General features: G+C 39.9%; 2 protein-coding genes across 2 annotated transcripts in view; one reads left to right on the forward strand and one right to left on the reverse strand.

Annotated features, from left to right (window-relative positions):
• The window catches only part of LOC129773788 (muscle M-line assembly protein unc-89-like), a 194,462-nt gene extending 190,154 nt beyond the window's left edge, over window positions 1-4,308 (forward strand). The window contains exon 5 of the mRNA XM_055777437.1: window positions 3,335-4,308. Coding sequence (XP_055633412.1) covers window positions 3,335-3,825 — 491 coding nt within the window. The 3' untranslated portion in view covers window positions 3,826-4,308. The remainder of the gene's footprint in view (window positions 1-3,334) is intronic.
• A 6,328-nt stretch (window positions 4,309-10,636) lies between these two features.
• Window positions 10,637-15,022, reverse strand: LOC129773789 (uncharacterized). Its single transcript, XM_055777438.1, has one exon. It carries the CDS (start codon window positions 15,020-15,022, stop codon window positions 10,637-10,639), a length of 4,386 nt encoding a protein of 1,461 aa, XP_055633413.1.
• Between the last annotated feature and the right edge of the window lie 951 nt (window positions 15,023-15,973).

A 15,973-nucleotide genomic window follows, 5' to 3' on the forward strand; every position in this document is an offset into this window, starting at 1 on the left:
GTATGGGCGTGTCAATTGTGATAATATGTACTTTACTGATGGGTCCTCTATGAATGAGTCCACAGGATTTGGAGTGTTCAACAAAATTTTTAGCACCTCACACAGTCTTCAGTATCCTTGCTCAGTGTATATTGCTGAATTAGCAGCGATACACTGGGCGCTGGACAGCGTCGCCTCACGACCTGTTGAACACTATCACATTGTAACGGATAGTCTTAGCTCTGTCGAAGCTATCCGTTCAGTGAGGCCGGAAAAGCACTCGCCGTACTTCCTTGAGAGAATACGAGAAATTTTGAGTGCTTTATCCAGACGCTGTTATGTCATTACCTTTGTCTGGGTCCCTTCACATTGCTCAATTCCGGGTAATGAGAGGGCTGACTCATTAGCAAAGGTAGGTGCAATTGAAGGCGAAATTTATCAGCGTCAAATCGCCTTCAATGAATTTTATTCTTTAGTTCGTAAAAATACCATCGTTAACTGGCAACGCAAATGGAACGAAGATGAATTGGGCCGGTGGCTCCACTCAATTATCCCTAAGGTTAGCCTCAATCCGTGGTTCAAAAGTCTGGAATTGAGTCGGGACTTTATTCGCACCTTCTCCCGACTCATGTCCAATCACTGTTCGTTAGATGCACTACTCTTTCGTTTCAATCTTGCCAGCAGCAATCTCTGCGTTTGTGGCCAAGGTTATCACGACATCGAGCACATTGTTTGGTCGTGCGAGGTGTATCTGGTCGCCAGATCGAATTTAGAAAACTCCCTTCGGGCTGGAGGAAAGCAGTCCAATGTGCCGGTGAGAGATGTGTTGGCTCGGTTAGACCTTGATTACATGTCCCAAATATATGTTTTCCTTAAAGCTATCGATCTTCGAGTGTGATTATTCATACATCCTTTTTCCCCTCCTTTTCGTCCTTCGCGAGCTATCGGTTCCCTTCCTACTAACATTAGAATAAGTTAAATTGTAAATACATATTACATGTAAGGATAGTTTTAAGAATTGAGTGTGAAGTGTCAGTGTGAATGAGAATGTGAATGTGAATGTGAGTGCGAGTGTAAACACACATCTCCTTACATCCCATCCTTTTCCTAATGAAAATGTGTCACCCTTCTAAACTCGAGTCGACCGCGAGTAATCGGTTTCCTATTTCATTAACCATAGAATTAAGGAAACAACATGTTGATATATGCTAGTTGAAATATAGTTAAGAGTTTGGCTCCATTAAACTTATGTAACTGAGCCTGTAAAAATAAACGGATTAATAAAAAAAAAAAAAAAAACTAACGAAGTTAACGTTTATAACTATTTGTGAACTATCTGTGAACGAATTCTCATGATTTGCAAACCAATCGAATCGGAAATTCTATAAGGTTTGTTTGATAGGCTATACATTACAATTCGCTAATCTCTAAACGGTTTGAATTTATGAAAACTAGAACTTCCTTTTTTCCCATACATTTGTCCTACCGATTTGTGTGCTAACACTTCCCGTATTTCGAATGCTTATAACTCGAACATTTATTAACAGATCGGAAAGATGTTTGCATCAATTGATAGGAAATATTTCTACGCGTCTATCACAATTCAAATATGAACAATTGAATAACTGTAAAATGTCAAGCGTTATCTAAACGCCCTAACTGCCATGTTTAGAATGGCCCGATTTACGGTTTCCCCAACACAGACCTAAAAATCGATGTGCCCGCGGAGATCCGCTTTGCAAACATATATGCAAGTCGGGGGTATTTTTGTTCCCACCTAGCTGTGTGTCTCTAGGGGAATCCGCTTTGTCAAAACATGAAAGTTTTTTTTTCTCGCACTGAGCTATGTTTCCCTAACACGGACTCCGAAATTAATGGGCCTGGGAAAATCCGCTTTGCAAATCCAATCAGTTACAAGATTCCATTAGCCTTTTTTCTCATGACATCATCAAATTGTGAGTTATTTAAATATTATTTCATCTCTTCCATATACATTCCATATTGAATGCAAATAATGACAACACCATATTTTGTTTACCAATACAAATATACTCTGCTTACTGCTCCACCTCATATGTATTCATTTGATAGAAATTCGTGACGCAGTTACATAGTACTTCAAAAAGTTGGACACTACGCACTTCGCGCTCGGAATAGAAAAAATCGTGCCACGCTATGAAAAATGCCTCGAACGTTACGGCGATTAGGGAAGATGGGGGTAAGACGGACATGTTAAGGAAAACTTCAATTGTATCTTTGGAAACTCATGTTTTCAAAAATTTAAGAGCAGTTTCTTACAGTTCAATATACTGGTTTTCGAAATAACTGGCCAAATGTTTTATAAAAATGTGTTTTTCCATGATTTTTACTGAAAATTACCGAAAATTACAACATTTTTATCGGTGCGGGTATAATGAACATGTAGTGGGGGGGGGGGGGATATGGACAGATTCATAATATACAAAGCGTAGAGGTTTACCGCTCGCGAGAGGAATAATTTCACTCTCTTCCAGTGTTTGTGCGTCCAGTAACTGAAATAGAACAAAAAGAGAAAGCAATATAAAAAAGAGTTCAATCCCTTCTTCCCTTCACTTTCCATCATGCATCGGATGTGATTATGGATATGACTGTCCATTTAACCTTGTTTTTTGTCCTAAATTTATTTTTCCGCGATTTCTGAGGGACTGAAACTTATTTTTTGAACGCCCCTCGTAATTAGAATCAACATATATGATAATAAACAAATCTAAAGGTGGCCGTACACTGTTTGCCCGGAGGTCAAATATTTGATATTTTTTGACAGATAAGGTTTGATTTGATATTTGTACAAACACTATTTTGTTTGCCACTCTTCAATTTTCAACAGTAGTAAACAATATCAAACACCGAACATGGAAAAAATCAACTGAAATATTCAAGGAAACCTAACCATGTACCGACAGGTTCGAAGAACAGACTGAAAAAATATTTTAGGCATCCAATAATTGAATATTTGCTTGTCGTGTTTTGTGTAGAATATATTTGATCAGTACACGTTGACCAAATTTTATCTGTCAAAAAGAGTAAAATATTTGGCTTCGGTCAAACAGTGTATGAGCACCCTAATGAGTTACTCCTAAAATTTCAAAAATCAATTGGATTAAACAGAACAAACGTCTTGTATCGGACAATCTTTAGTTATTTTTCTCTCAACGTAAACACCACTGCTGTTGAAAGTTTCTCAACTATACCTACCTTACCTAACTCAGACTATTTAATTTTTAGGCCGCATTTTAGATACACTCACTTTAGACTTATCTTATTACATGTATTCGTTCAGTAAGTTGAATTCCAATAATAATTTTTATATTTTTAGAAACATATCACAAAGAATCAAATGATATTCACCTGGAAACGAGAGTAAGAGGAAACCCGATTCCGACATTCACATGGATATACGATGGAGTATTTATCCACCATAGCACGGACAAGTACGAAATATACAATCAACATTACTACGAATTGGGAACGAATATTACAACAGCTAAATTGATAATAAACAATCCTCAACTAAGAGATAGCGGCAAATATACGTTAATTGCAAAAAACGAAATTCAAACGGTAGAAGTATCACATCGTCTTAAGGTTGGCTTGCGTACAATGGATTATAAGAAGAAAAGAATGGATGACATTGTTGTTGAGAATCAAGCTCCCAGAATATTACCTAAGCCTCCAACACCGGAACCAGAAATTGTAGAACAGGTGCTAGAATCAACAAATGATGAAAATGTTTTAGAAGAAGATGTAGAAGAAAAAGGAGAAGAAGATAAAAACGACGAAGACGAGGAGGACAACGCATGGTCTTGAATGCAATATGTATTTTTGATGGTTTTAAGGCAGGAAGAATCTTGATAGAATGGCATTGCTATTCAAATACTATGGCTCTGAATATTGGACACAAATAAATGTTTCACGAGCATATATAATAATAGGATCAACCTGAATATTATTTATTGAAAAAAGACTATATTGTAAAATTACACATTGTAGGGGAGGAGGGTGATTGATTCTTAAACCAAACCACTAAATTGTAAAAGGCCTAATAAATTGTTTTTGCGCGTCTTCAGAATTGAATTGTGTGGTAAGACTTTTTTTTACTATGTATTCCATCAGTCATTATGGTTCATAAATGAAACACAAATTTCTGCGTTACTCGAGAATTAATCAAGCAATGAAACGAAATTTGGCATGTGGAAATTTAGGATGCAATGAATGGTGGTTAGAAATAAATAATGGTGGATGCAATGGTGGTTAGACACTCCACCCCCTTTCTAAGGGGAGACTGTCATACAAATGAAACACAAATTTCTACATTACTCGAGAATTAATCAAGCAAATGAAACAAAATTAGGCATATGAAGGTGTTAGGGTGCAATAAAGGATTTTATGGTGGTTTCCCCTCTCTCTTAGGGGGGCTGTCATACAAATGAAACAGAAATTTCTGCATTACTCAAGAATTAATCAAGCAAATGAAACCAAATTGGGCATATGAAGGTTTTATTTTTATGGTGCAATAAATGTTTCTATGGTGGTTTAACACTCAACCCCCCTTTAGGAGGGGGCTGCCATACAAATGAAATACAAATTTCTGCACAACTCGAGAATTGAGCCAGATTTAAAGGTTGTGAGTAAGTTACTCGATTGCGAGCAAACGTCAATCGATTCGAACCCACATTCCGTTTTGCCTGCCAAGATAGGGTCGATTAAACGTCAACAATCGACCTCAAATGCTGCCACCTTGCAATCGAGTTATCGACCATTCATATCTAGGTAGTGCGGACTGAATCAAAACGGCTGTCAAAAAAGATCCAATTGAAATGTCAAAAGAGATCTAACGATCAGGAGTGTTATTTTTCTTATGATAATCAACACTATAAAGAGGTATTGTTGTCAAGGACAAAAATAAGTAAAATTATGAAATGAACGAACTACATTTTTCCGTTAATTGTTTAATTAACCATTGCATCTCTGAAAGACCCTCTCAGCCTTTCACTGAGCAACGCATTTTTAATGTCCCCTCTCTTTGTCATAACGTTTTTCCGAACGTAATAAAAACAAACAAAGTCAGAGTCACGTAAATGTTTACTCCTGCGATTTGGAAATATTCGATAAAAAGTGGAAGGAAGAGCTGCCAGATGATTTTTAAAAAAAGTCTGTAAAAACATGTGAATGTCTGTTAAAAATGTGGAAAAGTCTGTAAAAGTGTGCAGATCTATAGAAATGTCTTTTAACGTTAATTTTCACTTATTCATTAATACTTTGTACATCACGATGCACGTAAGATTGTATTCTGTATATATATATATATATATATATATATATATATATATATATATATATATATATATATATATATATATATATATATATATATATATATATATATATATATATATATATATATATACAGCCATTCCATGCCAAACTAATATAGTGGTTCTCAGCTCTTCGTCAAAAGTGGTAATTTTGCTCTTTATCGCAAAACATTAAACTCGTATTTTTTTAATTTGTCATTAGGGTGCCCATTTCCATTTTAGGGTGATCCCAAAAATCATTTTTTCCACTTTTTCCCAAAATGACTTTTTCCAAAAATTTATAACTTTCGAACCACTCAACCGATTTAGATGATCGACATATCAAATTTAAGCCAATGAGCTTTAATTGAGAAATATTTAACTTGCATATAATATGGATCCTATTTTTAATATGGGTTGAAAGCTGAGAACTTTTCCATAAAATATCTCGATATCAGAGATGCTATTTTTTTCGTTTTTGAAATATGATTTTGCAAAACTAATCGATGGTTCGAAAAACAATTTTCCCCCATTTTTCCCACTACAAAAAGTCATAACTTTCGAACTATTGGACCGATTCATATCATCGACATATCAAATTGAAGCTTACGAGATATATTTTTAAAAAAAAATATTACTTTTGCGAAAAAATTGAATTTTGTTTTTGTAATTATGGATTGAGTTAGTTTTTCATAGTTTTCTCGGTTAAAGATAGGAGCGCTATATTTTTTTATATTTTTTATGGAAAGCTGAGGAGTATTTACTTAACATATCTCGATATCAGAGATGCCATAATTATCGTTTTTAAGTGAGAATTTTGTAAATTTAACATGTTTTAAGTCTTCGATCAATATTCATATGTGACTAAACTAGACCTATGCTACTTGTTACGGTACCATCGAGCTAGTTACCATTGATCAATCGTTTGCGTACGATCGCAGCAAGCTCGTGTGGAAAAATTCTGGACATTCTGGAAAAATCATCTCTAGCGTGCAGAAGGCTTTTTGTGTGAAACAGTTTTTAAGTTATTCTTGTTATAAATCTGAATCTTCTACTTTGTAAATCAACTTACTGATTTGTGAAGGTAAGAAAATGAATTTGTCGTTAGATGTTCCTAATGTATCATACAAATATTTAGGGCATAACCGAAACGGAAGTTGGACAGGCCAATTGAAAAGGTTAGATTAGAAGAAATCACTGAATTGTAAGCACAGATATTTATCATGAATTCTGTAGATCTAAATTAAATTATTATTTTAGTTTGAAGCATATATTAAAGTATCGCTAACAAAAACGGTGAGTTGCCTTTTGATTGCTGTCGCAACACTACTAGAATCCAATCTTCCCGCAAGTGTGAGTTTTGCTTATTGGCTTCAATTTAATATATCGATCATCTAAATCGGTTCAGTAGTTCAAATGTTATGATTTTTTGCAGAAAGTTATTTTTGGACAAATGGGGAAAAATGATTTTTTTTTAAAATCATATCTAAAAAACGAAAAAATAGCAACCCTGATATCGAGATATGTTGTGTAAAAAAATTCTCAGCTTTCAAGAAAAAATATAAAAATATATAGCGCCCTCTAGTCCAAAGTCATAAAAAAAATAAAAAACGACTACAATCAATAATTACTAAAATATAATTATGTTTTTCGCAAGTTAAATATTTTTTTATAAAAGGCTAGGTCAATTTTATATGTCGATCATCTAAATCGATTCAGTGATTCAAATGTTATTAATTTTCATTTGTCATTTTTGGGAAAAAGTGGAAAAAAATGATTTTTCGGACCACTTAATAACTTATGTGCTGTAAGTGTGTTTAAATGTTTCAACGATCTACACATACATACATACACATACATACACAAACATACGCGTTGTTAATTTTTAAAAAACACAGTATTTCTCCGTTGATATATTGGACATCCACCAAGGCTTGCGGTCTTGTCGTTTTTATTTTTAAAAAAATGCAGTGTATATTTTCCATCCGCCATGCAAGGCTATACAAGTTTTAGACCACCACACGGCCATGAACCATGTCTGTCGTAACAATATCGAACAGTAACCCATATTTCGTCATAAGCAGACCCGAAAGCAAATGTAAGTTGTTGAAAATAGAATGAAAATTTTTATTCGATGTTGTTTAAATACATAGGTTGCATAGTCCTGACCCCAACTTAACTATTTTTCAATAAATCTCCTTGCATTTCAGCAAAACAATCTTGTCTAGAACAGAAAATAATTATCAGAGACAATTTTCGTTCAAGATTTTTCCTTACCTGCGGAGAATGCAATTGTTCATTAATTGTGAATAACCGTATCCTCTTTTTCGTCTGCAATGATGTCAAGGCAAAAGTACTTATGTGTATGAGTTCCAAACATCATACACACCAGATGGGCCAACAAGAAGGACTGCCGGGCCGCAGGTTGAGTATCGCTGGTCTAACGTCATGTGTATTGATATATACTAAATATAATAACTTTTCTGTATTAAAACTATGGAAAAATGTCATATGGTGAGTCAAATATTTTTGATGTGATGAATAGATGTGATAAATGTTTTACAGATATGTCTGTAAATTTACAAACATATTTGTAAATCTGGCATCTCTGGTGGTCTGAGAATTTATTGCAAGAAATCGCTTGAAAACATGCAAGAATTTGTTTGAGAATGAAGTGGATTGAGTCCGCACCACTTAGATTCATATGCATTCATCGAACAACTTGACGCCACTTTTTCGCCAACATGTACAAAGCGTCGACCTGCTTGCAGCGCTGCTTCCAGCACTGCTTGCTGCTTGTTTGTATTGGTTTGTTATTGAAAATGAAAAGGAAATACATTGATCGATTTTAATCATTTTATTGAAAACAAATAATAAAAAACCATGTATAATAAAAATAAGGTATATAATGGAATCGGTGCTTCCGGGTTGCCTGGATTGACGATTCAAATCCGACTGAGTACATTGATGAATACCTCCTTGCCCTTGATGACACAGATATGTGGCTGAGGAGGATTCTTCAATGTGCGTGAAGCACGGGATCTCCGATGGGGAAAATTGCTCGAAATACTATCGATGGCCAGGTCCTGCTGCTGTTGCTGTTGATGCTGTTCCCCGGAATAGCACCCTGGACTTAAAGGATACTGCTGCGGGAAAGCTGATGCTGTTGGCTGGTGTGACAGAAGTGGAAATAAGCAATGTGGTGATGAGGGAAATCATCTTTCTCATTCGCCGATTGATTGAGTCGGATGTATTCATAGCTGAAACAAAATAAAATGATTAGTAAGTGAAAAGTAGAAATGAATTCCCTACTCACCAGTTGTATGATCCGGATAAAAATGCGAACATTAAAATATCATGCGATTACATTCGCTTACCTCGCCTGTTTTCATTCTACTATACAACGGAATCAGTGCACTCGGGTTCCTCCGGGGTGGTAATTCAGCTGAGCAAGTTGATAAATACCTCCTTGTCGTTGAGTTTTCGTGTCTGAAGAGGATTTTTGAATGTGCGCGAAGCACGGAACCTCTAATGGGAAAAGTTCTTCGCAATACCATACCATGGTCAAATTCTGCTGCTGCTGCTGTTGATGCTGTCCCCCGGCATTGTCAACAGGGGTTGGAGGTTACTGCTGCAGGAAAACGGATGTTGTTGGACGCTGTGATAGAAGTGGAAATCCGCACTGTGGTGATGGGAAAAATCATCTTTCTAACTTACCGATTGATGGAAGCAAACGAGTCGAATGTATTCATAGCTGATAAGACAAGATTTTTTTTTTTTTTTATCCCAATTATTTATTTCAGGCTCATTAGCATTTTAGCTGTAACAGAGCCGAATTTTAATCGTGTACATGTCACATGGTTATCATATCTATAATTATAGCACATTACATTACACAGTTGCCATTCGCCAGTATTCCTTCTATACCATTGCATATGGTACATTTACACAGTAGCCATTTAGGCGTAAGAGTATTCTGTATTGTATTTTTCTTCCATTATCCAGTTAGACCACCGGACAGCGGAGAAAGTTGATTGATCATTGTTGAGCTATTTATAGAACAGCAGCCTGATGTGTCTTGCAGAGCAGAGCAGTTGTATGGATGAATCGATCTAATTTCGACCGTGGATCGATCTCCATCGCTGATGATTGTTGCGTGGACGTAGCTATTCTGTAACAACACAAAGATGGTCAATGAGGGTCCTGAGTTTTGAACTCACGATCGATCGCTTACTAAGCGAACGCGCAACCAATGTGGCTACGGAGACCCCCAATAAGACAAGATAAAATAATTAATAATTAAAAAGCCGAAATATATTTCATACTCACCAGTTGTATGATCCATTTGTTTTTGTTTGAGATGACAGTTTAGCGGAGTGGAAAAAAGAACCACCAGTGATTCCATTTGGTTTGTTTAATTATTCAGTATTTTCGACTAACGAACTATCCGCGTTGACGATATTGGGGAATAGGCATGACAGTATGGATTTGCAGAAGGAATGAATACACTTTTAAAATGAAAATTATGAATGAACATGATTGATGGGGGCTTACCAGAGGGGGTCCGGGGACGAAGGATTTTCTTCCGCTTCCTAGAGCGGCCCAAAGGATCGAAAGTGAATTTTCCAGCTTACGATCTCAGCCACGAACTGAGATTAAGCGCACCGCAATTCTCGCGCTATTTTCGGACACCTTTTATAAATCACAGCGAAGATTTAGAATATGCGCTAACTCACTGATGATTTTATTAATTTGGCTTTCAGCGATGGAGTTTTCCTCAAAGACACCTTTTTCAATTTTACACAATTTCAAACTTCTTTTTATTTCACCGTTCACGCTTATATAAATTGGTTGGAAATAATCTTGGACTGATCTGGATCTCGTTTTGAATTCGACTGGTCTGTGTGGAGATAAAAGAGGTTTTTTTCTCTATTGCGTAAACCACCTTTTGCTAGTTGGATGGTTGGTTGACCTTTTAAGGCGGCACAAAAGTTTTTGGACACTTCATTTAAATTTCGTTCATTCCGGCCACCTTGAAATAGCTGTAATATTTCAAAAAAGACCTTTCAATTCTCTCTTATGATTATGGTTGATGGTTCGTCGGGATTACGATAATGTAGGTGATACTCGATGTACAACGATGATTTCAAAATGGACTGCGTAGATTTTTTGGATTGAAACTCTCCTTGGTCGTCGCCCTCGTCGTCGTCGTCGTCGTCGTCCGGGAATGAAAGACCAGGTAGATTGGACAAAACGGATAAAATATTTGGAACCACAATTACCTTTTCGATTCCCTCGAAGACATCGAGCATTTTGGGAGTGCTCTACCCGGATCCTTCGCTGGAACTCGATGCTGCAACCACTGTATTGTAGGGTTCAGATAACGGCAATAAGGCGATTTTAGCGACAGGTCTCAATACGGCATCCGCAGTTTCTGTCCTTAAGGTGACAACTCGACTGATTCCATCCTTACCAGGATGAACCTTGGTGATTCTCGCAAGCGGCCATTGGATGGGTGACAAATTTTCGTCCTTAAGCAGTACGACACGTCCAACTTCAATTTGGATTGGAGGATTGCATCCTTTCGAAGCTCGGGTTTGCAGTTGTTGGAGGTATTCGGGATACCATCTAGACCAGATCTGCTGGAATCGTTTCTGAGTCAACTCCCAGTGTGTCAGGCGATTGTCTGGAACATCCTTGACGTTTATATCCGGAATTGCCTGCATATTGGTCCCAACCAGGAAATGTCCTGGAGTAAGTACCTCCAAATCAGATGGATCTGTTGGGATTGGTACTAATGGTCTCGAGTTCAGACACATTTCTGTTTGCGCGAGTAATGTTACCATATCTTCGAAACTGACGCTGGTTTTACCAATTTCTCGCAACAAATGCTTCTTGGCTGATTTCACGGCTGCTTCCCACAGTCCTCCGAAGTGGGGAGCCCGTGGAGGAATGAATCGCCAAATTATTTCATTTTCTGCACACCAGTCAAGTATTTGTTTCCGCCCTTCCTGGTCAGATTTCAGCATTCGGTAATTTCGGTTGAGTTCATTCGCCGCTCCCTTAAAAGCGGTTCCGTTATCGCTGTGGATCTCTTTCATTCTGCCACGGCGAGCAACAAAACGTCGTAATACAGCCAGAAAAGCTGGCGTTGATAGGTCGGATACCAAGTCAATATGGACTGCGCGCGTTGAGAAGCACACAAAAATGACAATATATGCTTTCGTTGGTGACCTGTTGCGTACTGGAGATTTAATAAAAACGGGCCCACAATAATCCACCCCGCACACAGAAAAAGGTCTGGTAGGAGTTACACGACTGGACGGTAGATCGGCAATGGTTTGTTGAATCAAAACGGGTTTATTGCGGAAGCACGCATGGCATTGGTGATAGATACGACGAACTAAATTGCGACCACCGATGATCCAAAACTTTTGACGAATTGTTGCTAACATCAGTTGAGGACCAGCATGTAGCAAACTTCTATGGTAGTAATCTACCAGCAAAATGGAAAGAGGGTGCTTAGCTAACAGCACAATTGGATGCTTATGGTCTACAGGTAGCCTCGTGTTACTGAGTCTCCCACCGACTCTTATAATACCATCTGTGGTAACATGCGGACTTAACCATTTCAGTGCGTTGGATTTGGGAATACATTTTCCTGAGGTAAGGTTCAGTAATTCTTTGGAGAACATCTCACGCTGTGCCATGCGGCATAATGACAATTCTGCATCACGTAGATCAATGGAAGTCAGGAAGGTAAACTCCTCACGTTGTTTCTTGAGAGTTGCGGTCTTCAATACGGAGAAATACCGCATCCAGTATGCGACAACACGGCGAAGCTTAGTATAGCTGGAGAATCGGATGAACAGTGCATCGGAGAATTGTGTTTCGACGGCTGTATTTGCAGAGAGTGCGACCCTGGTTTGCTCTTCGGGAACATTCGACGTTTCGATGGCTGGAAATTCCGTCTGAGGCCAGTGGGTTGATGGGAGGGATAGCCATGATGGTCCGTTCCACCACAGATAGCAATTGATGAGGTTTGTCGGGCTACAACCTCGAGAAATAATGTCGGCGGGGCTGCTTATTCCTGGTACGTGTCGCCATCTCGAAACCTCGGTATTTGTTTGGATAGTTGAGACGCGATTCGCAACGAATATCTTCCATTTACTTGGAGAGGATTTCAGCCATTGAAGGACGGTTAGCGAATCTGTCCAGAAATAGGCATCTGTAGACAGGCTCACTGAGCTCACGACCTTCTTGTACAGATTGGATGATAGGACCGCCGCACAAAGCTCCAACCTTGCGACTGTTTGAACACAGGAGAGCGGCGCAATCTTGGATTTTGCTGTCAAGAGTTGTATGGAGATTCCCGTGGTAGTTTCTGATCGGACGTAACAACACGCCCCGTACGCCTTCTCCGAAGCGTCACAAAAGAAATGTAGTTGTACGGATGTTGCTCTCGACTGCGAGACGAATCTGGGAACAGTGATGTTGCATATGGAATCTAACGTGCTATGGAGCTGCCTCCAGTCATTTTCGAGGCGTTGAGGAAGCGGACGATCCCATTCGTATGGGTCACCTGAGTCTGTTTTCAGAGACCACAACTTCTGCATGAACAACTTGGCAACGGTGGTGATCGGTCCCACAAGTCCCAGCGGATCGAAAATGCGTGCAATATATGACATAATCTTTCTCTTCGTCAGGATCTGCGCTGGTAATGGTAATTGGACGTTGAAACGCATTGAATCTGACGTTGGTTCCCAAACAAGTCCGAGCGTTGACACTGATTGCGGTTCTTGGAGTTCGTGATACGGTGAATTAGCGAGGTGTTCAGGATCTACATCGGATAGGACTGCAGGGTTGTTCGATGCCCATTTTCTTAAGGGTAGTCCAGCCGACAGAAGCATGGTGGAAAGCTCTCGGCGTAGACGGATTGCGGATTGGATATCAACTGCTCCAGACAAGAGATCATCTATATAGAAGTCTTCTACTGCCACTTTGGCTGCAACAGGATATTTCTTGCCTTCGTCCTGTGCAACCTTTTGAAGGGTGCGTGTTGCCAGGAATGGCGCGGAGGCGAAGCCGTACGTCACGTGGAGTTCGTACGTTGCGATAGGTTCTGCCGGAGACGAACGCCACAAAATACGTTGATACGAACGATCATCAGGATGTAGAAGAATCTGCCGATACATCTTCTCGATGTCGGCTACGATGGCGATTGGGTGAGTGCGGAATCTCATAACGATCGACAGTAGGCCTTGCTGAACAGTAGGTCCAACAAGTTGCTTGTTATTCATGGAATATCCGGACGATGTCTTGCAGGATGCATCAAAAACCACTCTAAGTTTCGTAGTTGAGCTAGTATTCTTGAATACTGGGTGATGGGGAAGGTAGCAGTGTGCTTTGGTGTCATCTACTGGATCGGAGATTCTTTTCATGTGGCTGAGGCTGGCGTACTCGTTGATGAAGCGGCAGTAAGCTTCCTTGGTGGTCGGATCTCGCTCGAGTCTTTTCTTCAGACTTATAAAACGGCGTTCGGCAATGGATCGGGATTCGCCGAGGGGGATGAGCGGATCTAGGGTGAGAGGCAAGCGAGCGACATAACGACCGGACGAATCGCGAGTGGTGGTAGTGGCATATATTTCTTCACAACGTTTTTCTTCGGTGGAAAGGGGGGAACACTGTTCGACGGTTTCTAGCTCCCAGAATTTCTGCAAAGCGTTTTCTAGGTTCCGATCGACAGTCGTGAGATGGCAAAGTTGTGGAGTGTTGGGTGTGTTGACAGAAGTCCTTCCTGAGACAGTCCATCCGAATACTGTCTCTATTAAGTATGGAAGATCTTCTCCAATGGAAACCTTGTTGCCGGTGTGTAGCTCGTGATAGGTTTCACCACCGACAACCATATCTATGTCAGATGGAACATGGAAGCGGGGATCAGCAAGAGTGACCTTTGGAATTCTCCAGGTAGAAGTGTCGATCGGAACAGTCGGAAGATTGACCGTTGGTCTTTTGAGAATTAGGAATTCAAGCGACGTTGAATATGGATACATGTCAGATCGGATCGTAGCAGTTAGTTTGCTCTTGATATGTTTCGTGGATTCACCAATACCTGATACTGATATTTCAATCTTTCTACGACGAAGATTGAGTGTGTTGGCGAGCCTTTTCGTCATGAAGTTGCACATGGATGCCGAATCAAGGAGTGCGCGTGCGGAGTATTCTTTACCATGTTGATCAACAACTTTAACGACCACTGTTTCCAACAGCACGATGCTGTGAACTGGCATGGATTGTACCGTCATACTGACGTGAGGTCCAACTGCGGTGGATGTGGATGGGTATGGTTCTGGAATGGGTTGGTTTGGTAAGCTCGCTTTATTTTCTAGGTTCCGATCGACAGTCGTGAGATGGCAAACTTGTGGAGTGTTGGGTGTGTTGACAGAAGTCCTTCCTGAGACAGTCCATCCGAATACTGTCTCTATTAAGTATGGAAGATCTTCTCCAATGGAAACCTTGTTGCCGGTGTGTAGCTCGTGATAGGTTTCACCACCGACAACCATATCTATGTCAGATGGAACGTGGAAGCGGGGATCAGCAAGAGTGACCTTTGGAATTCTCCAGGTAGAAGTGTCGATCGGAACAGTCGGAAGATTGACCGTTGGTCTTTTGAGAATTAGGAATTCAAGCGACGTTGAATATGGATACATGTCAGATCGGATCGTAGCAGTTAGTTTGCTCTTGATATGTTTCGTGGATTCACCAATACCTGATACTGATATTTCAATCTTTATACGACGAAGATTGAGTGTGTTGGCGAGCCTTTTCGTCATGAAGTTGCACATGGATGCCGAATCAAGGAGTGCGCGTGCGGAGTATTCTTTACCATGTCGGTCTTGCAGGATGCATCAAAAACCACTCTAAGTTTCGTAGTTGAGCTAGTATTCTTGAATACTGGGTGATGGGGAAGGTAGCAGTGTGCTTTGGTGTCATCTACTGGATCGGAGATTCTTTTCATGTGGCTGAGGCTGGCGTACTCGTTGATGAAGCGGCAGTAAGCTTCCTTGGTGGTCGGATCTCGCTCGAGTCTTTTCTCCAGACTTAGAAAACGGCGTTCGGCAATGGATCTGGATTCGCCGAGGGGGATGAGCGGATCTAGGGTGAGAGGCAAGCGAGCAACATAACGACCGGACGAATCGCGAGTGGTGGTAGTGGCATATATTTCTTCACAACGTTTTTCATCGGTGGAAAGGGGGGAACACTGTTCGACGGTTTCTAGCTCCCAGAATTTCTGCAAAGCGTTTTCTAGGTTCCGATCGACAGTCGTGAGATGGCAAACTTGTGGAGTGTTGGGTGTGTTGACAGAAGTCCTTCCTGAGACAGTCCATCCGAATACTGTCACTATTAAGTATGGAAGATCTTCTCCAATGGAAACCTTGTTGCCGGTGTGTAGCTCGTGATAGGTTTCACCACCGACAACCATATCTATGTCAGATGGAACGTGGAAGCGGGGATCAGCAAGAGTGACCTTTGGAATTCTCCAGGTAGAAGTGTCGATCGGAACAGTCGGAAGATTGACCGTTGGTCTTTTGAGAATTAGGAATTCAAGCGACGTTGAATATGGATACATGTCAGATCGGATCGTAGCAGTTAGTTTGCTC

This window comes from Toxorhynchites rutilus, chromosome 3 (genome assembly GCF_029784135.1).
Source record: "Toxorhynchites rutilus septentrionalis strain SRP chromosome 3, ASM2978413v1, whole genome shotgun sequence".
In the NCBI taxonomy this organism is placed as follows: domain Eukaryota; kingdom Metazoa; phylum Arthropoda; class Insecta; order Diptera; family Culicidae; genus Toxorhynchites; species Toxorhynchites rutilus.

Coding starts and splice junctions, on each gene's coding strand:
- LOC129773789 (XM_055777438.1), bottom strand. CDS start 15,022: ATGTATCCATATTCAACGTCGCTTGAATTCCTAATTCTCAAAAGACCA.